This window comes from Bombina bombina, chromosome 3 (genome assembly GCF_027579735.1).
Source record: "Bombina bombina isolate aBomBom1 chromosome 3, aBomBom1.pri, whole genome shotgun sequence".
In the NCBI taxonomy this organism is placed as follows: Eukaryota; Metazoa; Chordata; class Amphibia; order Anura; family Bombinatoridae; genus Bombina; species Bombina bombina.
In genome coordinates this window covers 1,136,093,639-1,136,119,137 of record NC_069501.1, presented here as the reverse complement: position 1 = coordinate 1,136,119,137, position 25,499 = coordinate 1,136,093,639, and the positions used below count along the sequence as shown (strand labels likewise).

At 36.1% G+C, this 25,499-nt stretch overlaps 1 protein-coding gene across 2 annotated transcripts in view; it reads left to right on the top strand.

Moving 5' to 3' along the window:
• Positions 1–2,488: 2,488 nt before the first annotated feature.
• FGF9 (fibroblast growth factor 9) overlaps positions 2,489–25,499 on the top strand; it is a 51,485-nt gene continuing 28,474 nt past the window's right edge. Inside the window, exon 1 of one of the 2 annotated variants that reach the window (XM_053705051.1) lies at positions 2,489–3,618. In XM_053705051.1, the coding sequence (XP_053561026.1) occupies positions 3,342–3,618 (277 nt within the window). In that variant the 5' untranslated portion in view covers positions 2,489–3,341. The remainder of the gene's footprint in view (positions 3,619–25,499) is intronic. The other variant, XM_053705049.1, reaches the window with a different exon arrangement.

The window sequence follows — 25,499 nt, the reverse complement described above, 5'->3', positions numbered from 1 at the left end:
TAACACTTATTTATGTGACTGCAAATAAAAGTTTATTGGGATAACATTATAATGTGATATTATTATTTTTTTCCTACTATATAAATATAAAGAGAATTTAATTGTATTTTGATCTGCTTTTTCTAGCATGTTTTTCATCATACAGGAACTAAAATACCTGACATGTAATTTGTAATTATATTTAATCAGTAACTGTCAAATGTGGTATTGGGACAGACTAGCAGGTAAAAGAATTTGACCTGGGTTTGGGATTGTTACATAGAATTGGTGCTGAAGTAGATGTATAAAAAAAAGAAACCATTTATAAAAAAAGTAGCACTGTTAGTTATGTGAAGAATATATATATTGCTATTGTTATGTTCTTAAAGAGTATAGCTTTAATATAAGACTTTCATATATTTAATATGTTTCAGCTTTTTGCTTATGTGCAGTACATACAGTATGGCTCATACTTAGTTTAACCCCTTGTGTGCAATACATTGTATGAGCCAGGCATTTTGAAATACTAAACAAATGTGAGTAACGCTGTTCTGTTTAGAAGGACAATTAACATCCAGTGTGTGTTACAGAATTTTGTGGTGCTATACAAATACATGATCTATAAAATTATTAAAACAAAACAGCATCTTGTTTATTGCAATTGCCTTTCAATAGCCAAACTTCACTAACTGTGTACCTTATTTGGAGAAGCCAATCAGGTTTTGTGTTGTTCATATTGTTAGTATAAAGTGAATGTTTTGCAGTCTGTTATCAGTTAAATCAAATGAGGAAAATATATGAAGCAGGGTTAGCCTTGTGAAATCAGAAGGGTTCAGTTCCACCTATGAGAATGATAGAATCTACAATGTTCAGAGTTTAATATTACATGTAAAGCATTCAAAATAGTGAAAGTATACTGCAATGTTGTTTTAATAGGCATGTTTATTAAATTCCCAATGCGTCTACTGTCTCTTTAAGTATATATATATATATATATATATATATATATATATATATATATATATATATATATATATAAAATATATATATATATATACACATACATACATACATGCAGGGCTTGAAATTTCCAGTGGTCCAGTGTCCCAGACTATTTAGAAACTGCAGTGGATGACTTAGAAATATAGCTTTTTCCTATCTTTAACATTGAGTGGACTACTAACTTTTTCCCTCTGGGCTAGTTGCTTTTAGTAGCTAGTGAAGATATTTTCCCACCCCTGTGTGTGTGTGTATATATATATATATATATATACATATATATATATATATATATATATATATATATATATATATATATATATATATATATATATATATATATATGTGTGTGTGTGTGTGTGTGTGTGTATATATATATATGTGTGTGTGTGTGTGTGTGTGTATATATATATATGTGTGTGTGTGTGTGTGTGTATATATATATATGTGTGTGTGTGTGTGTGTGTGTATATATATATATGTGTGTGTGTGTGTGTGTGTATATATATATGTGTGTGTGTGTGTGTGTATATATATATGTGTGTGTGTGTGTATGTGTTTATATATGTGTGTGTGTGTGTGTATATATATGTGTGTGTGTGTGTGTGTGTGTGTGTGTGTATATATATATATGTGTGTGTGTGTGTGTGTGTGTATATATATATATATGTGTGTGTGTGTGTGTGTGTGTGTGTATATATATATGTGTGTGTGTGTGTGTGTATATATATATGTGTGTGTGTGTGTGTGTGTTTGTGTACACAAACACACACACATATAGTGTGTATCAGCTATTTTTTGGAATGCTTTGAATAAATGCTGTCTTGCTTTAGATGTGGAGCAACTTTTTAGGTTTTAGAAGTTTGGAAAAATACTTTTTAAAGTTCTCATTAAATAGTAAAACTTCCATATTACAAATTGGAGCTCATTCAATGGGAATTAACCAAATATACCCTTTCTTGGGGGTACATTATATTACAGTTGTATGATAAACACAGGTTTATAAAAGTCCTCACAGACTATAAATGATGAATTTTGCTTAAAAAAATATAGTAAGATTTTAAATTTCAATAGAGTATATACGTTTATTACAACATATATTTTTTTAATGGTGTATTTATATAAAATAAATTCATACCGTAAAAGTTAATATTAAACCAATAGAAAAATATTGCATAACTTTGCAACTGCAAACCTTAGTTACTTTTATTTAAAAAGCAATGCATGGCAGTGTACACAGTGAGCATTGTAAAATCGTAAACTAGAGTTCTGTTCCTTCATTTCCTCGTGTGCTATGCTGACCCCTAATAATGTTTAATCTGCCTAGGTGTGTCAGAGGCGCCTGTCACTTTATTACAGCCGCAGTGTGTGTCACTGTGTGGGGCAGCAGCAGCATCCTGGGAGTCCAGCACTGAGGCAGCACACGCTCTGCTATCCGCATGCAGTGCCGCAGAGCAGAGACATGAGAAAAAGGCAGCAGTAGCAGTGTGTGGCATGCTGCGTGTAGCCAGCGGGCTGTAGGACCCAGGAGGACGCGGCTTGGCAGGCAGCGAGGCTACCTTAAACCCAGCCCAATGCCTGCTGCTGCGCCACTCTGCGAGCTGGATGGAGAGCCTCAGTCAGGAGCCGCAGCCTCAGAGCTGGAGTGCTACATTTCCAAGGCAGCAGCCCTGCTCACCACAAACACCTGTTCCCAGCCTGCCAAGCAGCACACAAGCACTTGCACCTTCCTGACCGCCTGGACTCACCACCTCTGCATTCACCTCTTGCCAATGCTGGAATAAGAGATCTGCACCTGAAAAGTTTCATTTTGTATTTATTATTCTCTTTGCTCAGTGATCTTATTGCATCCCCTCTTGCAGGATTCATGCTGATGTATGCAGTCTGTTATAGAGTAAAAACAGCGCATGCCTTTCTGGAGACAGAATCCATAAATTCTGACGTAGCTTGTGCATCTTAAAAAAAATCCACTCAACGCCTGGGTATTTAAGTTGCTATGAGCATTGTGATCTTAAACCAAATGGAGAAACTATGGATTTTTTCCCTGACTGCTATTGGATGGTCTAAAGACCTCATAGACTGCTGAGGGACGGGGATATGTGTGTATTGATAAATATGCCAGTGTGTGAGCATAAAGTGGTGCTTTCTTAGACTAACAGAGGTTTGACCTTGAACCTGCAGCACTAGAGCCACAATATTACTTTTATTGATGCACTGAATGGATTGAAGAAAAGAACATTTCCTCCTCCCTCCTGTGTAAGTGATCTAGGGTAAGAAGGATATACCTGACCTGCTATATCCCAGGATTTAGAACCATCATTGCATATTTATTGACCAACTGCACAAGGCAGAGAACCTTCTTGATGGCTCCCTTGGGTGAAGTTGGGAACTATTTTGGTATGCAGGATGCAGTGTCTTTTGGGAATGTACCCGTTTTACCAGTGGATAACCCTGTCTTGTTAAGTGACCACCTGAGTCAGTCTGAAACAGGGGGGCTGCCTAGGGGATCTGCAGTCACTGACTTGGAACATTTAAAAGGCATCCTCAGAAGGAGGCAGCTTTACTGCAGGACTGGGTTTCATTTAGAAATCTTCCCTAATGGTACTATCCATGGAACCAGGCAAGATCATAACAGATTTGGTAGGTATTGTCATATTCATTCTAAAATAAATACTATTCTATCAATTTAATTCAGTAGTTGTGTGTTATAAATACTACAAACAGACAAGGATGGGGAAAACAGTTATGACAGCATCCCTAGTAAACTTGGATGTTAGTAAAATAATTGGAATTAGGGTGGTCCCAAGTTTTGTAATGGCACTAAGGGGGCAAGTTTTGTATCTTTTTAATACAATCAGTGCTTATGTTGCATTAAAGAAAACAAAAACCTTAGTTTAGTTTTTATGGCATGGTTCTTTCATTAACATAACCAGTATTAAATTTAGAGATAATATTCTGTACAGTAATAGGCCAGTGCGTTCACTTTTACCGCCAGTTGAACTTGGTGGATATTGATCTGTTTTAGGAAGATAAATTAACACTTCTATTTTAGAAAGGTGTGGTTTAGTGTGAGAATATGGAGACAAAAATGTGTGCCATTTGTTTTTCAAAATCCGACTCCAAATTCCTGTGTGATTACATTTAGAATAAAGGTCCCATCTGTTTTATGGATGGATAATAAAAACATAGACACATAACTATATTTAAATAGCATGCCATGTATATCATTTCTATAGGGTGCTATTTGTGACTCAGCATTAAGAGCTGGAGACTGGAGGGCGCATGGCATTCCTTCTGCCTTTAACCCTTTGAAAGCTGTTGCCCAGAAAAAGAAAAAAAAAACTATTTCTGCATTGCTTCTTATGTATGTCACCCCTGGGAGATATTACAGAGGAAATTATGTTCTCTTGTGCAATTATGATCATTTATGGTGCAAGATTTTATATATGAGTTAACATTTTTAACATTACATAATATTTAATTGGTCCTAAAAAAATGTATTATTATTATTTGTTACTATTTGTATAGTGGCAACAGATTCCAATAATTTTTTGTTTAAATTGCAGTTTAATGCAATTGAACAGAAATTCTGAGAACAACACGTGCATGTGTGAATTATTTACATGCCAGTACAGTAGAAGTTTCTTAACAAAAAATAAAATAAATCAAAAGAATAAACTTTAACATCTTTTTTTTTTTAAAGAAATACTTAATTATCAGTAAAAACAAACAAACATCAACTTTACAACCAACCTTTTCTCATCAATTTGACTATGGGATTAAATCATATAGCAATGAAACACTGGCGCTTAAAGTATTTAAATAACATTCCATAAATTCAGATGCAAATTAAAATAAAAGTTATTAGCTAAGAGGGTGCCACTCACAGCTGAAGTGAACACAGTGGTATATTAGTACAAAAAATTATGTAAATATTAGTGTACGGAAGTTCAGCGAGATATGATTGTATAAGAAAGCATGTTACTCTTTAAAGACAGCACATAGATCTGATTGTGAGGCAGGGTGCTAAGTGCCTTATAAATGCACTGTACAAGCAAGGATTTGCAATAGGCAGCTGTTGTTATGCTGTTATTATTTACAATATATTATATATATATATGTATGTGTGTGTGACATTAGAGCATACAGTCTAATAGAGCTCCGTAGAAATGCCCTAATAAAGTGTATACTAGCAAAACTATTATTAGTAATAAAGTGCATCAAAAGGGTACCATAAAGTGCATTAATACGGTAAGGGTATAGTGTGTGCATCTCTCCCAAAGGGTGTCACTTGCCTTAACAAGCAGCACTGAGGTGTGGTGTAGATTTACTTTACCTTGGGGAGCAAAGGCTCCATTGAAACCTGCTGAGCTGTGAGCTCTAGCTGCATGCTAAACTCTGCTGTGGGTAATGTTACCTTGGAGCATATGTGACATTTCTGTGTGTCTAGCTCCGGTTGAGGGACAAGTTACAATGTAGTTTAAAGGAGCATTTCTGTTTGTTTAGCTCCGGAGTAAGGAACACTTTAGCTCGGAAGCAAAGGTGTCTGTTGATCTCTAATTCAGAGAGAGTTTACATCAGGGGCACATATGGCATTGCTGTCTACACATTGCATCTGGGGCATAGGTGACACCGCTGCCTGCTAAGCTCTGATACTGAAGTGAACATATAGCATCCTTGCCTGCAGGGAAGGGCATGTGGCACCACTGACTGCTAAGCTCCATTGTTGGGGAGAGTATGTGGCACTGTTGCCTATTGAGATCTGGTGTAGGGGAGGGTATATGGCACTGCTGTCTATTGAGCCCTGGTGTAGGATAGGTTATATGGCACTGCTGCCTGCTAAGCTCCAGTGTAGGGTAGGGTTCATGGCACTGCTGCCTGCTAAGCTCCAGTGTAGGGTAGGGTTTGTGGCACTGCTGCCTGCTAAGCTCCAGTGTAGGGTAGGGTTTGGGGCACTGCTGCCTGCTGAGCTTCATTGTGGGTGAGTGCACATGGCACTGCTGTCTGCTGAGCTCCAGTGTAGGTGAGGGTTTGTGGCACTTCTGCTTGTTGAACTCAACTGATCTCGGATGTAGGGGAAGGTATGTGGCACTGCTGCCTGCTGAGCTATGGTGTAGGGGAGGGTATGTGGCACAGCTGACTGCTGATCTCCAGTCTAGGTGAGAGAATGTGGCACTGCTGCCTTCTGATCTCCGGTGTAGGGGAGGGTATATGGCACTGCTGCCTGCTGATCTCCGGTGTAGGGTAGGGTATGTGGCACAGCTGTCTGCTGATCTCCGGTGTAGGGTATGTGGCACTGCTGTCTTCTGAGCTATGGGGAGGGAAAGGCATGTGATACTGCTGCCTGCTGAGCTCTGGGGTAGGAGAGGATATGTGGCACTGCTGCCTGCTAAACTATGGGGTAGGAGAGGATATGTGGCACTGCTGAGCTATGGGGTAGGGTATGTGGCACTGCTGTCTTCTGAGCTGTGGTGTAGGGGAAGGCATGTGGCACTGCTGCCTGCTAAACTATGGGGTAGGATAGGATATGTGGCACTGCTGAGCTATGGGGTAGGGTATGTGGCACTGCTGTCTGCTAAGCTATGGGGTAGGTTATGCAGCACTACTGCCTGCTGAGCTCGGGTGCAGATGCACATTATCTGCTCCAGCCGGTGCTTATCTCCGATCCTGCTCAGTGCACACATCCATCAGGTGTCTGACTCCTACTACGGTGGCCGCACAATACTCTGCTTGTCAGCCTCTCTCTGCAGGGACTGCAGCATCAATGGGCGCCACCATGGGGTGGTCCCTGACCTAGCCGGCTTGCACTAACACATGGGACAGGGAGGAGTGGGTACATTCTAAACAAATTGCAGAAATCAATCGCTATGGACTGTGAGGTATTGCTTCGATTTTACTAATCATTTAAAAATAACACCCGTTTTACAATTATTGCTTTTTGTACAAGTAATAACATTTAACAGTACTGCACTTTCTCTCATTGCACCTGCAGTATTCAGTGAGCTGCATTGCCTGCCCTTTGTAGGGATTACATAATAACACACAGTCTGCAGTATGAAAAGTTTGCTTTTTGGCAGTTAAGCAAATAAATGTGTTTGCCTGATGAAGGGTAATAGAGAAATTTCAAGCAGCATTGCAATTATAGATGATAATGTTATTATTTTGAATACTCATGAAATATGTCCTTGAATTTATTGTCCACATAATAACAAATAGTTAATATTGCTTTTTAACAGTTAATGTCTGTCCCACTGTATATTAACCCTATTGCTGTTAGAGAGTTCTGCAGGGCTTTTTTTCTGGCAAAGGGTTAACGGCTTTTGTGATCTGTTTATTTTGCCAAATCTTTCGGTTAATTTATTTTAAGTAATTTTCGCTGTGAAAAACCCTAATAACAAATATTATCTAGATGAGCCACTCATTTTTGTACAAACTTGTATAGACTGGATACATTTTCATAAGACAAAGCAAAGGTTTATTTTACTGCTGAATTTATGATTTGCAACAGCTATTATTTAATCATCCGTCTAAAGCAAAACATTTTTTTCAATTCATTTTAAATTTACGTTTTCTCCAATATCTTTTTAATTGTACTTATTGTATAATATTTGTTCATTCATTTTTGTTATTGCAGAAGAGTACTGAAGTTTTTCATAAGGCTGTCATAATCTGATAAAAGATAAATGATGCCATGTAATATGCTCCTGTCCTTTAGTTTAGGACATGAAGACAGAGAAGTCATTGTAAATTCTGTATATATCGGAGGCGTGCCCTTACATCAGCACAAGTACTGCATGCACAGCATTAAAAACCAAGAGCATGCAGAAAGACAGAGGCAAGAGGTGACCTCCCTGTCCTTAGTATGGCACAAAAAATATCTGCAGCATTTTATATATTAAAAAAAGATTGATTTATTTGTATCAGCTCTGCAATGCATAGTATAGTGATAACAGATATGAGTATTTCCTGTCTGCCCAGCTGCCATACTTCCAACTACTGCAGCATGTTGCAGTATAACTTGCAGTGATTCAGTAGATCTTGCCAAAGCTGCCATTTTGATTTTGTGTTGCCCAACTCTCTTGCTCAGTAACCCACCTCAAAGCCAAGAAAATGCTGTGCCCTTAGCAGCATAAAACATAGAGAGGGAGAAGCAATTGTGTTGACCCCTTGACTTCAGGAGAGGGCTGTAACATATTATAAGGTCATGCAATGCAGCTTCCATGGCAGCCATGGGGTTAAAAGTTGTAATTTATTTGTAAATAGTTTTCTCCCTATTTTACAATACCTGTCCGGCAATGAGCTGCTTTATACAACCACAAGCAGACATAGCAGCATAAGCGTTTCTATATATACATTTATATAGCTTTTGCCTTATGTACCTTGATATTTATAGTATACTTTATAACAGATTTGAAGTAACCAACTCCATCATTTATAAACCAACATTTGCAGTGGAAACAGTGAACAAGTATCAAACACACTTGCATATTACTGTGCAGAACTTTTTTTATTTTTTTATTCAAACCATTTATTTTTCAACAGTTTTCACTAACACTTTTTATTGTGAGCCCATGGACAATCAAACAGAAAGTGTATGAGATTGCATTACAAAAACAAACAAACACCTGGTAAAAGAATACGTAAAAATGAACCTGTACCTAAAAATATTAACCCCCTTTTATTGGCACTTAAACTAGCTAGAAATGTGCTAAATATGAATTATGTTGTGTTTGTCATTGTTTATTATTAGGAGTGTTGCCAGAAATTAAAATTATATCTCTATCTATCTATCTATCTATCTATCTATCTACCTATCTATCATGTATTAACAAATTACTTAATCTACCTTTTTTGTTCCAGAATATATATATATATATATATATATATATATATATATATATATATATATATATATATATATATATTTTATATATATAATTAATCTAACTTTTTTTATTTGTTTTCTGCAATTTGTAGATCATAATTAACGGGGTTTGGTTGAAATTGCTTTCCTGTAGTTGGGTCCCTTCCCGCATATATCCTCATAGTGCTTGCATAGATACAGAGATACAGAATTTGTACATTTCTTTTTTGAAAACCATAGGAAACAAATGTCCCAGTCAATGAAGGTGCAAGGAGATTCTCTATTGTTAAATAGCCTAATCCCCAGTTATGTTTCCTGTGAAGCAGTCTTTCATATTCAAGCAATGACATGCAACTGCATTTTGTAAGTTTCATGTTTAGACCATTGTAGCCCATTGTCGGCATTTCAAGTGCCAGACAAAGTTTAATAGAAACTTAAAATTAATAGAAACTTAAAATGTGTCTTGGATAGAAACCCAGAAGGGAATATCATGTTTTTACATTTAATTCCACCATTATTATGATTATTATTAATAATAATAATAATAAGACGACATACATGTGTAATGTACAAACACAATGCACATGGTTTATACAGGGTATAATACATACATATCACATAGGTATTTTATTATGTAGTATATCTACAGGGCAATAGAGTAAATACATTTGCAAGCATACTCTGGTATAATGACTGAAAATGAAGACAAAAGTGCAGATTTTGTCTTTAAATTAGGTATCAGAATGATGCAAACACAGATTATGTATGCTGTCAGGTTCTATATTACGTTTCATTGCTCATGTTATGTCTACAGAGCAACATATCTGGACAGCTCCATCGTACAAAAGGAGGTTTACCCACTAACTAACTACATTTCTTGCTGATATGCAACAGCAGGATAAAAGTAATGTTTATGTTTGTCTGTAGATAGACAATTTAAAAGCCCAAAACTATACAAAGCAAAAAAGTGTCTACTTGGCATGGAGCAGCAGTAAATTACATTGTCTGCGTTTAATACTAAACTGAAACAAGACAGTGTGTGCAGTTTTTGAATTCATGTTGATTATGAGTTCAGCTAGTAATGGTGTGCAGTTCAATACGATTCCTTGTGTTGTGTGGTCACTATGGCTGGCTGTCTCCAGTAATGTATTTAAGGATTGTGTAGCATTGGTGACTCACAGGATGTTGTGGTGCCACTATTTGCTTATTATTATTTCCCATAAAGAACATGCTGATGCTGCATTTATGTAGATATGCTGTATCAAAACTTTAACCTGTTAGTTTCCAGAGATGGGTGCCATTCTTTCTACCTAATGCGTTGCTGTCCTCTTTAGAAACCAAAGTATTAAAGGGGCATACAAAACAATAGCATGCTGGGTCTCAACAGCTCTGGTATGCTGTTGAAACGTACTTTGCAACCTAAAGTGTGCTAACTTCAAGCTTACATGGGTGCTGATTGGTGTATATACAGGGTGACTAGGGTGCCTGTCAATCAAGCTAGCACACAAGAGACTACTTATCAGTCAACAGCTAATTACTATCTGATAAACATTTGGGAGAGATTTAGAGGTCAATGTTATAAAATGCGTTGCAGTGTGTGCTCCAATAGTTTTTTGGGGCTGTAAACCCTTTCTAGACTGTTAAGGGGAACTTTCACAATAATTGTTTCATGGTTCAATATATTATAGTAATTCTATTTTAAGAAAGGTGATGCGTCTAGATAATAAGTGAATGAGAAAGAAGACCAGGGTGGACTTAAAGTTAAGTGTAAGGAGAGAAAGGAAGGTAATTTTAACAAGGAGAGCAAGGGAAATCCTGGGATCAGAGTGGAAGAGGCTGGATAGTTTCTTGGGTGTAAAATGAGTCACCTTTGGTTATAATTCTTTAGAACAGTAGCTGTTTTTTTATGTTTCTTTAATGATGAGAATGTGAAATTTGTATTACTCATCATTTTATTTTGTGTTGGTACTTTAAAAGTGGTTGCAGTTTTTTTTTTCTCTTGATAATTAACTTCTGCACAAACACACACACACACACACACACACACACACACACACACACACACACACACACACACACACACATATATATCCCTATGGAGATATAGAAAAATACAGTTTATATTTATAACTTATGAGCGTCCTCTGGCACAAGTCAGAGCAGAAGTTGTAAGATTTTTTTCAATATAAATGCATATTTTTAAGCCCTATGTAGTTTATTTTATTCTGGGTATGTGTAGTATAATCTGAAGTTTTCCAGATTCAAATGAAAACACATAGGTAAAAATCAATTTTCCTTACATTATGCTTTAGTCAAATAGTCCTAGAAAAAAAGGCATTTCCATTTAAAAGCATTGTGCGAATAATGGTAATTAAATTTGATGACTTAAATAAATATATTTAAAAAAAAAATCTGCCTCTGGTGCAGCTTTTTAAAAATGTAATTGTTTTAGTATTGTTATTTCTAAAAGGGACGATACATTAAAAATTAAATGTTAAATATTCCTTTATTACTGTTATACAATTTACTTCATTCTCTTGGTTTCCCTTGCTGAAGACTTCTCCTAGGCAGGCTCAGAAGCAGCAATGCACTTCTGGGACCTAGCCGAACACATTTGGGTGTGTCAGTGACAAGAGGCCTATATGTGCAACCACCAATCATCAGCTAGCTAGCAGTAGTGCATTGCTACTGCTATGTAAATATGCTTGTTAACAAAGGATACAAATAGAACAAAGCAAATGTGACAACAGAAGCCAATTGAAAAGTTGTTTAACAGTGCATGCTCTGTTTAAATCATAGAAGTTGAATTTTGATTTATCTGTCCCTTTAATCAGTGGTTTAAATCATAGAAGTTGAATTTTGATGTATCTGTCCCTTTAATCAGTGGTACCACAATCCTAATTAAATGTATGCTGTGTATTTACAACTTTAACAAAAGTTTTCAACACTGTTTATAGCAATGTTATTCTCTATTGCAAGCACTGCTCCTGTGGCCCTACCAATGTTTAACCTTCAACTAAGGATAACAAAAGAATGAAGCAAGTTTGTTGTAATAAGTCAATTGGAAAGTCATTTATAATTGGATGCTCTGTCTGAATCATGATAGTTTATTTTTTACTTTACTGTCCCTTAAACAAAAAGTTGAGCGTATATGATCATTGTGATAATAATTTATTTGCAATACGTACAGTACGTTAGAGTTGGAATATAAACACTTTTAATATTTTCTTTATTTATTAGTTGACCTCTCATGAACTATGATTTTATGTTAAAACTAGCAGAAAATTTGGTTATTTCTATTTTAACTTAAAATGCAACCTTTATTGCAATGTGTGGGTTTTTTGAGTGGGTTAGATTCACTCCATACTGTATGCGATCTTCAGTCGCATACAAAACATTCTTAGGTTGTCCCTCAGGCCTCAGAGGTTATTGAATAAGATAAGAAATGTGCCTAATTTTAATGAACTAAAAGGGACAATAAACTCAAAATTGAACCATAAGGGGCCATATACAAGTGGCTCGCTAACAGTTATGCGCAAGGGATAAGGGGTTTATCGTGGGTGGGTGTGCGCGCATCAGGTTTTTCGCTTATATTAAAAGTGGAAAGTAAGCACGATCGCTTTAGCGTAATTGAAGTTAACGCACGTCAGGTTACTGCATTCTCAGAACTCAGGTTAACTCATCAAAATACATGACAAATTATAGTTACACTCATAATAACATCATCTAATAAAAATATTCACAAAAATATTGCACAAAAAAGTTATAAGGGCTGAAAGATGTGAGATCTCAGGTGTTAGGAAAAAAAAAGCAGGGCTTTAACATGCAAACATATACATGGCTAAAAATGGATATGTAATGTATGTATATAAATGTGTATGTCTATACATATATACACATATAAACTCATAAATACATATGTACACATATATAGACATATGTATATGCATTGGATCCCTTTGCAGTTAAGTAGATGAAAACAAGTAAATAGCTATTCCTACATATATACAGTATCTATACCTATATATAATCATGTGTGTAATTATGTATAGATATATATTGTACCAGTGAAAACATCAGATTTATGTATAAACATGTATTTATGAATAAATAGACTATATTCTGATATGTGAACATTTGAAGTTCAGCTTCTTACGCTCGTGTTAGCCTGCGAGCGATAACTTTTTACTTTCAACTCATAATACGAGCGCAATCCGACGTGCTCAAAACCCTTACTTACAGGGCAGTTAACACAGAAGCCTTAAATAGCTCTCTGCCTGTAATCTGGCCCAAGGTAAAAAAAATGTTTTGCCATGTACTAACACTTTTTTTACTGCCCCAAATAGAGGCTACAGTGGAGCCTGTAACTACATAGTGGTTGCTTAATCAGTACAGGAAGTCATTTATACAAAGTGACAGTTTTAAATATTTTGAAAACATTTATTTTGTATGTGTTTTTCAATTTAGTGCTTAATTCTTAGCTATAGGGGCCCATTTATCAAGCTCCGGATGGAGCTTGAGGGCCCGTGTTTCTGGCGAGCCTGCAGACTTGCCAGAAACAGCAGTTATGAAGCAGCGGTCTAAAGACAACTGCTCCATAACCTGTCCGCCTGCTCTGAGCAGGCGGACAGACATTGCCGCAATTCAACCTGATCGAGTACGATCGGATTGATTGACACCCCCCTGCTTTGGCCACGAATCTGCAGGGGGCAGCGTTGCACCAGCAGCTCACAAGAGGTCTGGCAGATCTGATCCGCGCTGTCGGATCAGGTCCGTTAGACCTTTGATAAATATACCCCATAGTATGCATATGTAAAAATACTTTCATTTTCACTTTATTATATGGTATACATGGGGATTATAAATTGTTTAAGAAACCTTTGCAATTTCATTTCATTATTTATTTTGTTTCCTTTTCCTGTAATTTTTTTCTGAAAAGTAAATGCTTTCCAATTCCTTGTAAAAGAGTTAACATAGCTATATTGCACACAATTATAAGTTGCTCACTCTATTGACCCATTTATAACTGTTCCTAATTGGTCTCAGCAGAGAAGGAAACCTATATTACAACAGTGCCTTTTATGGACATCAAAATGATGCGCTTTTTTTAAAAACAAATAATATAACTTTAAAAAAATGTTAAAAAAGGGAATTTAAAGGGACATTCTGCTCAAAATTTAAATGCACATAAATGAAAAATGACATCTTTGAATAGAAACATATTTGCAAAATATATATATATGTTTTGGCAAAAATGCTTCTAGTAAAAGTTATCACTATTTTAGCATTAACATTAGCTATTCTCAGTGCACCAGCATTTGAAATTCTACAGCTGCTCAGAGTGCCAGTGGGGCTTGTATCATGTCAGCAATTAACAAATTGAGTCATTACCAGATAATACAAGCACCTTAGGCTCTCTGAGTATGTGCTGTGTTTAAAATGCGGGTGCACCGTGCATACTTAAATACACCTTTGAAAGAGCTATAGCTTTTATTAGAACAATTTTTGCTAATAAATGCATCCATGAGGATTCTAATTTTGGCTGGAATGTCCCTTTAAGTATGTGTGTGAGAGAGAGGTAGGGGTGGAGGATGTGCTTTTATCTTGTCTGTTTCTGTACAACAGGTATTTTGCCCAGATTATAGGATTTATTCTGTTGATCACACATTTGTCCTGTATATGTTCTAGTGTATCACCTGGCCTGTAAAGCCTGTCTTCTGATAGGTCTACAGAGCTCTTTAAAGATTTACGGTAACAAGTGCAAACCTGTTGTGAAACTCCTCCTTTTGGCTCAGCAGTCCAAACTTTTGTTGATTTCAAGCTGTCTAAGTATTCCGTGCCACTAAATGAAAACAAAAAACAGTGTTTTTGCAAGAAAAAAAAAAAAAAAAAAGAAATAACAAAAATGTCAGACTATAATGGAATAATACACTGGATTACCTTTATGTAATCTTCACCTACAGGGTATAAATTCCTTTCTCATTATGGCCATAGGGTTGGGATTATGTGACAGTCTGATTTTGCCCTTAGGAGCAGTTATATGTAAAACACAGATCAGGTACTGTATTGCTTTGTCCATCACCTAATTAAAATGATGATAACATTTTTCTTTTATCCTTTGCTGTATTCAAAGCTTAGACCTAGTGTTTATTATTTTGCAGTATAGGAATTTATGATATCAATTATTAAATGTAAATTGATGTTTTCTATTTTCAGGTTAACATAACCCTTTAGCTGGAGGGAAACTGGCTGATAAATCATAGTCTGTCCTACAACAAAGGGGTTAAGATACATTTTTGTGCCAATTACTCAGATGTCTGAATAAGATCAAATAGTGCAGTGTCTAATTTTTACAGCAGTGATCAAAACCTAACTTCGGAGATAACAATCACTTCTAAGGTGGGTGCCAGAAGGTTTTCTTTTGCTTGGAAGATTACTAAAGCTATACGGCAGGTGCAAGCAGAAAGGTCTATGGGTCTATAAGTTTAGAGCAGTCCATCTTGTCGTTTGATCTATAATGGTTTCCACGTGAATTAAAAAATGTAGTTGTAACACTGGGACTCAGTCATAAACCGTAGCCAAATACTACACGAGAAAGAAAAAAATGATCTTTTCAGCTGCAAGACATTTTACATTGTTGTGGGTTTTTTTTTTTAAGGGGCATAAAATTACAAAAATAAAATTATTTAAAGGGACAGTAAAGTCATAATTAGACATTCATGATTTAGACAGAGCATACAATTTTAAACAGCTTTCCAATTAACTTCTATTATTTAATTTGCTTTCCTCTCTTGTTATCCTTTGCTGAAAGGTTTATCTAGGTAAGCTCAGGAGCAGCAAAGAACCTAGGTACTAGCTGCTAATTGGTGGCTGTGTATATATATATTGATATTGGCTCACCCATGTGTTCAGTTAGAAACCAGTAGTGCATTGCTGCTCCTTCAACAAATGATACAAAGCGAACAAAACAAATTTGATAATAGAAGTAAACTGGAAAGTTGTTAAAAATGGTATGTTCTACCTAAATAACGAAAGAGAACATTTTTGGGTTTCATGTACCTTTAATGTGTTATATGCAAGCATGGTGGAGCCATGAATGTTTCATGCCCCTTTGAGTTTTTTTTTGGCTTTGACAATTCCTAAGTGGACATTGAGAAGACCATCCATGTAATCAAAGCTACAGGTAAAAGTATTTGAATCTTTCCTATTGAATTAATATTTTTCTTCAGTTATAAAAATGGTAAATCCTGTGTGTATGTATTATACAGCTCTGGCAAAAAATTAAGAGACCCCTGCAAAATGATCAGTTTTACTATTTATTTTTATGTGTTTATAGAATAAAACAAAAATGTTCATTTTACTCAAACTACTGACAACATTCCTTACAAATTCCAAATAAAAGTATTGTCATTTATAGCATTTATTATTTTATATACTGTATATCACTATTGTGGTCATCACTATCCTTTTGCAATAGGACGTGCTAGTAGTATCTTAGAAGTAATTGGAATAAAAATATATATATTGACCACTCCAAAAGAGTTGAAAAAAGCAACTCAATGCCCAGGATGACCACCAACTCATTCAAATGTCACTCAACAACCATAGGATGACATCAAATGACCTACAAAAAGAATGGCAAATGGCAGCTGCGGTGAAGTGCACTGCAAGGATGGTTCGAAACAAGCTCCTAGGGGCAGGGCCAAAGTCGTGCAAAGCTAGAAAAAAACCCTTCATCAATGAGAAGCAAAGAGGCTGAGGTTTGCAAAAGACAATAATGATTGGACCGTAGAGAACTGGAGTAAGGTTATCTTCTCTGGCGAGTCCATTTTTCCGCTTTGCCCAACACATGATCGTCTAATGGTTAGACGGAGGTCTGAAAACAATGCATCATTTGCTATTTTGACCAGATGTCATTGTCTTCAAGTAAATGCTCTTAATAACAATATTTTTATTTGGAATTTGGGAGAAATGTTGTTAGTATGCTTATAGAATAAAACAAACATTTTCATTTTCCAGAGCTGTATATGTGGATATATATTATATATTTATGTGTATATGTATTATATATTTATGCGTATATGTGTATATATATATATATATATATATATATATTGTGTGTATAGTTAAAGTTTAGTATCTTTAAACAGTTTTGCCTTCGAGAGGCTAAATGCTATTGGTGTGCTTGGCAGATACTGGGTGCTAGGGCATCATTTGTACCTTGAACATTGTTCCTGCAGCCTGGTTAAATGACCTGGCATTGTGGCTGGTGATAAGTGAAACGGGTAGCAGATATTTAGTGAGCCTCATTTGTACATTATAAACTATCACATTTACTCATCTATAACCAAATTAATCAGGTAGGTTGCTGAAAACAAATTGGCAAGAAGCAACCAAAATGAACTTGTTCCTCTTTTCGGTCACTGGTTCAATGATGTGGTCTTAGAGGTTAAGTGTATTTGTTTCTTGGTCGGTTTGTGACATTTGTGCAAACATAAACATTGCAGTTTCAACTGAATATATATAATGTTATCTAAATTAAGACAACTTGTAACATTTTAAACTAAAATCACAGTAAGTCAAATGTGACCCCCCCTTTTGAATTGGCTGGATACTCCAGTTTTAAAAGTTCATTGCATAATTCCAAAACTGTGATCTTTAAAAGTCATATGAAAGGTACTGTAGTGTATATAAATGTGGCAAAGAGAAAAGGCTCTAATATCTTTATAGCATTTTATTATTACACTGTTGCCTGCATATATGTGTTTAACCCCTGCACTTCAGAGCAGCAATTCACTATTGAGACCTAGCTGAACATTTCTGGTGAGCCAAGACAAGAGGCTATGTGTGTAGCCATAAACCACCACCTAGCTCTCAGTAGTGCATTTCTTCTCCTCGTATCTAGGTATGCTTTTTAAACAAAGGAGGCCAATAGAACAAAGTACATTTTATAATAGAAGTGAATTAGAAAGTCTCTTACAATCGCATGCTCTATCTGAACCACAAACATTTAATTTGAACTTTTATGTCCCTTTAACCTCTTAAGGATGTTTTATGCCGTCCTGAAAACACTGTGCCTTAACAATGGCATGAAACGCCTGTGGCCCCCCTGCTCCCCCCCCCAGTAAAACTTACATGCTTAGATCCAACACAGGAACTTGCCTGGCAATGCAGGTAGTTCCGCAGGAGCCAATCAGCATTGTTGGAGTCATGTGATCGCATTGCCTGTCTGCATTTCCCTCTACCTATCTCTTTCCTCAATGTTATCTGGGGCGAGAGAGCTGAAGAGAGGTCACTTCTGCAAAGTGTCCCAGACAATTATATACATCTCTAGTAAAAATAAAAAAAATAAAACTTTTAAAGAATTTTTTGTAACCAGTAAAAATAAATGTACCAATAAATAAATGTAACCCTTTCAGTGCTGTAGAGATCAATGTCTCAAATTTTCATTTATTAAGACTGAAATCGGCAAGCCCTAGAATTGACCCTGTAACTTCCCAAAACCCCATAAAACCTGTGCATAGGGGTATTGCTGTATTCGTGGGACATTGCAGCATACAAATATGGGTGTTTTATTGCAGTAAAACCTATCAGGACTATGATAATCACAATAAAATGTGTGTGCGTGTTTGGCAAAAATAGCATTTCTTAATTTCTCACACTTAAATTTTAATTCATTTTAAATTATAGTTCATATATAAATATTTTATTTCAAAAGAAAGCCCTATTTGTCCTCTAAACAATGATATATAATAAGTGTGAAAGAGGTAAATTGTGGTTGAACTAACATAAAGCTCAAATTCTTTACAGTCAGAACTTGGACAGTTTCCTCTGTCCTTAAAGGGACATAAAACCCCAAACTTTTCTTTAATTATTCAGATAGAGAATACAATTTTTAAAAAAGTATTCAAATTTCTTCCATTACTTCTATCAAATTTGCTTTGTTCTCATTATTCTACCTAGGTAGGTAGTGTGCACATGCCTGTCACACTACATGATAATGTAGAACATTGTTGCAAAACTGCTGCCATGTAGTGCTGCAAACGCATGCACGCTCCTGTACTTACATCCCTGTTTTTCAACAAAGGATAACAAGAAAACAAAAAAATGTGATAATAGAAGACAATTGGAATGTTGTTTAAAGGGGTATGCTCTATCTGAACAATGGACGCTACTGTGAGAATATACATAGGTAGCAATAGCGAGGTGAGTAGTAATGTCTCTTTACATAGTACATCAGAGTGTCAGACAGTAGCTATTCATGCAGAAAATAAAATGTAATTCAGTATCATATAGCGAACAAAGTGGGAGGTAGCAAGTTATCAGTTTCTCTTGTACATCTGATAACATAGAAACAGTTAGTGTTTATCCCTGACAGAGAGAGCAGAGGTGGAATCACTCACCTGATACTAACTAGATTAATATATCATTCCTTGCAGTAAATTCACACCTCTAGTGTCACGGCATCAAGTTTTTAAAATCACAAATAGCAGTGCTCAGTCCCTGATCAACGGTTAGATTCCCTTACAAGATAGAACCTTCAGGTAATCATATCAGAACAATAGATAAGATATTCAAGTGTGAAATACAAAACTAATATGGCCGGGAGATAAATCAGAGGGTGATTGGGATAAGATATTAGATTTTTCCTCATTTCACTGCTATGTCATTAACTAATTCAATGCCAGGGAGGGCCGCAACACAGTAATTAGCTGGGCATAAAAATCTGATCTCGTAGAAAAAAGTAACAAAAGGGAGCGAAAGGTTGAAAGGACATGAAGCTCAACAATTTTATTTCATGATTCAGACAGAGAATAACATTTTAAATAGCCTTCCAGTTTACTTCCATTATCTAATTTGTATCATTCTCTTGGTATCCTTTGTTGGAGAAGCAGCAATGCATTACTGGGAGCTAGCCACCAATCAGCAGCTCCTAAGCCTACCTATGTATCCTTTTCACCACACCTTATCGTATGGGCCAGCGGGTGGCTTTTATGACACAATTTAATCTTCGCTGATGCATTATACACCAATGCCAGCTCTCTGAGCAGACATGGTGTATAACTCCTATTGTTTTAGTCACAAAAGCATATGTGCGTATGCTGCTGAAACAGTAATAAATCTTCCTAGAATAGTTTTAGTATGTTGCAAAAATTATTTTATTAAAAATTGAAATGCACCCATGCATGTTTAAATCTTGACCGTTTTATCCCTTTAACTATTAAACCTTTGAGTTTTGGGTGAAAAAAATATGATAATAGTAAAATTTGTAATTTTGAGAAATTATCAGTCTATAACACAGACTGTAGAAATAGTTTTTCAACACAAAACCATAAAGTATTATGTATATGTGCACAGTATATATCCGCACTGTATTGCAAAAAGATCTATATACTAAATACATTTTTTTAAATATTGACATTTGCATTATTTTGCATTCTAGGGAGACACCCAATGAAAAGCCTCTTGAGTATTTTTTATCTTATCTCTTTTGTTGTGTCCAATTAGGGGTATACATATGTGAGCTCCTGCACGCATCAAACAATAACTGCAGAATGTTGGAAGTTCATGGGTCTAGATCTAGCAGGATATGACTTGTCTCTTTGGGGACAGTGGGAGTTACATTTCAGGAAAAACAGGGACATTAAATAATAAATGTGCATTACAAAAGTTAACTATATACATAATTAAGCATTTTATAGAAAATTCATTTTTGAGTTTATTATAGCTTTAAAAGAACAACAGTTACACACCAAGAAAATGATTTTTAATTGTTATTTTAGGCTCTAAACTGCAGTAAGATTTAAAATCCTAAATTACTTAGTTTTAAAATGTATCCATTAGTAGCTGGTGGGGCAAAATATTTGCATTTCCCTGTGGATGTAAAATAATTGTAAAAACATAATCATTACATACACAAGCAATATGAGCCTCCACAAAAGGTTATTAACTCACATTTTATTCATGAGTAGAGATGCTTTACTAATGAAATAATTGTCTCAAAATGTCAAAAGTGCATTGACTCAAAAGGATTTCTTGTACCTGATTCTGATAAAGTACACAATAAACAGCATTCAGTTAAACTGAGTATACTCTTTTATCTCAGAATATTCCAGCTGAGCTGGAGAGCTTTGAAAATGTTATCATAAAACAGATGCATTTGTAATATGGTGAAGTCTTGACTTGTCAAGTTCTATCATTTTGAGTTACCAACTCTGTTTGGAAGCTGAGATATTGCCACAATATATATCAGTTGTGTTTAGGTAATTGTTTTAAAACAATCTATTATAATAATTTACAGTCAGAGGTTTAAAGGGACAGTCTAGTCAAAATGAAACTTTCATGATTCAGATATGGCATTTAATTTTAAACAACATTCCAATTCACTTTTATCATCAAATGTGCTTTGTTCTTTTGGTATTCTTAGTTGAAAGCTAAACCTAGGTAGGTTCATATGCTAATTTCTAAGCCCTTGAAGGCTGCCTCTTATTTCAATGCATTTAACAGTTTTTCACAACTAGAGGGAGTTAGTTCATGTGTAACATATAGATAACGTGCTCATGCCCGTTGAGTTATTCATGAGAGGGCACTGATTGGCTAAAATACATGTTTGTCAAAAGAACTGAAATAAGGGGGCAGTCTGCAGAGGCTTAGATACAAGGTAATCACAGAGGTAAAAAGGATATTAATATAACCGTGTTGGTTATGCAAAACTGGGGAATGGGTAATAAAGGGATTATCTATCTTTTTAAACAATACAAATTCTGCAGTATACTGTCCCTTTAACTGCTTTTCTTATACTGTGTGGAGGATTTCTCCTTACTTCCTTCTGTGTGCTGCTACTTTCCTTTTTCTCTTCATCCTTATGATGATATGATGTCACCAACTAGTGTATGGTAACAACACACGTAACTGCACAGGCAGGGGCTTTGCTATTTATGCTGTAGAACTGCTTGTATTTTCTTCTTTCTGCTGCAAGTTCTGCCCTAGAATTCCTGATCATCTTCCAGGATAATTGATTACTGTGTTCCTGCTAATGCATTGAGGGTAATAAACAAGACCCATTAAATGTACATTTTCCCATTATACAAATGTATTATGACTCTAGACTCCTACTGCAAAGACCTACAGATATTTGTGTAAGTCAGACTAACAGTTTAACATTTAAGGATTAGCATGTTAAAGGAATATGAAACCAATATAAGATTCAGATAGACTCAGATAAATTCAGATAAATTATCATTTTTTTCTTCACTTTCTTGGTATATTTATTTGAATGAGCAGAAATGTAGGCTAAGGAGCCGGCCCATTTTTGGTTCAGAACTTGGGTAGAGCTTGCTGATTGGTGGCAACATTTGCCAAGAGAACAAAGAAAAATTGATAATAGCAGTAAATTAGAAAGTTGCTTAAAATTGCATGAAATCATGAAAGTTTTATTGTTGGGTCATTTGTTTTATGAACATATAACCAAATTACTCAATTGATTCAAAGTTTCATACTATGTAAGAATTCTAAGCCTGTCGGCATCTGCATCGTCATCACTTTTTAAATATAAAATATATTGTACGTATTACACACAGTATTGGCTGTTTAAAAAACTGCCAGAACCAGAGATTAGTTTTTTATTCATTTGTATCAATCCTATTTAAGTAGTAAATGTGAACTTATCTATGTATAGCTGGCAGGGAATTGAAGGGGATTTGTCAATACCAAATGTGACAGGACATGATTAATTTTTAGCACTGCCCAATTAATTTCTGTTATCTAATTTGCTTCATTCTCTTAGTATCCTTTGTTGAAAATCATACCTAGGTAGGCTTAGGAGCAGCAATGCACTACTGAGACCTAGCTGCTGACTGGTGTCTGCACATATATCGCTCCTTCCATTGGCTCACCTGATGTGTTCAGCTAGGTCCCAGCAGTGCCTTTCTGCTCCTTCAACAAAGGATACCAAATGAATGGAGCAAATTTGAGAACAGAAGTAAACTGGATTTTTTTTATCTAAATTGTATGCTCTATCCAAATTATTTTGTGTTTTACATCCATTTAACTTAAATGATCATTAAATACAGTAGATTTGCATAATCAACAAATAAAAAGAATAAAAAGAAAATGCAATAACATATAGGGGTCGATTTATTATGCTGTGAATGCAGCAGTTTCCGTGCGAACCTTCAGGCTCGCCGGAAACATAACTTCTGAATCAGTGGTCATAAGAACGCTGCTCCTTAACTCGTCCGCCACCTCTGAGGCGGTGGACAGAAATCAGCCCGATCGTGTTGATTGACACCGCTGCTAGCAGCCGATTGGCTGTGAATGTACAGGGGCGGTATTGCACAAGCATTTCACGAGAAATGCTTGTGCAATAATAAATGCTACAGCGTATCATGTCCGTCCGACAAATAATAAATCGGCCCCTTAGTCTGAACTTCAAATGAGTAGTAGATTTTTTTTCTGACAAATTTCAGTTATGTCTATTTCCACTCCTCCTGCATCATGTGACAGACATCAACCAATCACAAATGCATATACGTATATTCAATAAATTTGTGCACATGCTCAGTAGGAGCTAGGGACTCGTTAAGTGTAAATATAAAAAGACTGTGCACATTTCGTTAATGAAAGTAAAGTTGTTTAAAATTGCATGCTCTATCTAAATCATGGAAGTTGAATTTTGACGAGTGTCACTTTAAAAGGAACAGGTGCGTTTGCACTCTGCAGCCATAACTTTGTATATGGGAACTACAATACCCATAATGCTGCATCCTATGTAAATGGTTACTTGTGGCTGGATCAGTGTGCTGTGAGTCTACTGCACCACATCAAAAGTAAGTAAAACTTCTTAGATTATGATAGTTGCAATATAGGGGTTACCTTGCTGCTGCAACTCTCTTTAACTCTCTAACTCCATACACTGCTTGGATGCTGGAGAATGTGCCAGGACTGTGCTGCATCTAATTGGCTGCTCTCCTTGCAACCATTTGTGGCGGCATTACAGGCAGCATGCTGATCATACTTATTCAGTTGGTTGAAATAAACTCTTAGTAATATATGTCCATTTTCATAGTTTACATTGGTCTATTGGTGAGTTGCAAGAATGAATAACTGTACATAGCAAAGCTAACTATAGTCAGTAAAATAATAGAAAATGGGGATGTTTATAGGCTAAATAAATATTTCTTCTAATTTAGCTAGTAAAATTAAGAGTCTAAATGTTTGGCAGATCCTATGACTGCAAAACAATCTCAAGGAACCATCATTCCTTGACAGGAAATACCTAAACTAAATTCCTCTCCGGAGCTATATAATCTCTTCACTACACCCTAATACTTTTTTTCCCAAGACCGAGCAGTGACAGCTGCTGCTTGAAGTTTTCCCCATACATCACTTTCCAAAGAGAGAGAGAGAGCTTTTTGTAGCCATTTTTTTAAGATTTCCCCAAAATTAAACACACTATTTGAGCAAAAGTGGTTATATAAAAATTGCAGAGATGATGTTACAAAATAGTTAAAGGGATACTTTAAAACTACATGCTCTATCTGAATTATGAAAGAAAAAATTTGAGTTTAGTATCCCTTTAATCTGTACCTGTTTCTCACACACATTCTGAATAAGAAAAGTCCATTGACTTCTATGGGGGAATATAGTAAGGTGCACACAATATTCTAACTTCGGCATTTTACGTCCGTCAGGTTAATGCGCATGTGAAAACTTTTTACTTTAAACTTTTAATATGAGCGCTACCCGACATGCACAAAAAACATATTTCTAGCAGAGTTAACGTACGAGCAGGAGCATTAAATACCGCTCCACTTGTCAAGGCCCTAAATATGCAGGATTGATATGAAATTAACCAATTTGTGAGTAAATGGGTTCACTGGGGATTAACCCCCTAACGACCAAGGACATGTCAGGCACGTCCTACAAAAAAGTACCCCCAAGGACGTGCCTGACACGTCCTCTTGGGTTTGAAGCTCTGGAAGTGATCATGATCGCTTCCAGCAGCTTCCAGGGTATTGAAGTGATGCCTCGATATTGAGGCATCACTGCAATACCCTTTTTTACCCACCGATGCAGAGAGAGCCACTCTGTGGCCCTCTCTGCATCGGCCTGCGATGGTGCCGATTGTTGGTGGGAGGGAGCTGTAGCAGGGAGGCGGGTGGGTGGCCCATCCAGGCCCATGGCTTTTATTTTAGTACTGGCAGACTTTCTGCCAGTACTTAAGATGGCGGTGACAATTGTGAGGTGGGTAAGGGAAAAAAGCTGTTTGAGGGGGGTCAGGGAGGCATCAGGGGGTTGGATGTGTCAGGTGGGAGGCTGATCTCTACACTAAAACTAAAATGAACCTTTACAAGCTACCTAATTAATCCCTTAACTGCTGGGCATAATACAAGTGTGGTGCTCAGTGGCATTTAGCGGCCTTCTAATTACCAAAAAGCAATGCCAAAGCCATATATATCTGCTATTTCTGAACAAAGGGGATCCCAGAGAAGCATTTACAACTATTTGTGCCATGATTGCACTAACTGTTTGTAGATAATTTCTGTGAGAATAAAGCTAAAATTGTGAAAAAGTGAATAATTTTTTTTATTGGATCGCATTTGGCGGTGAAATGGTGGCATGAAATATACCAAAATGGGCCTAGATCAATACTTTG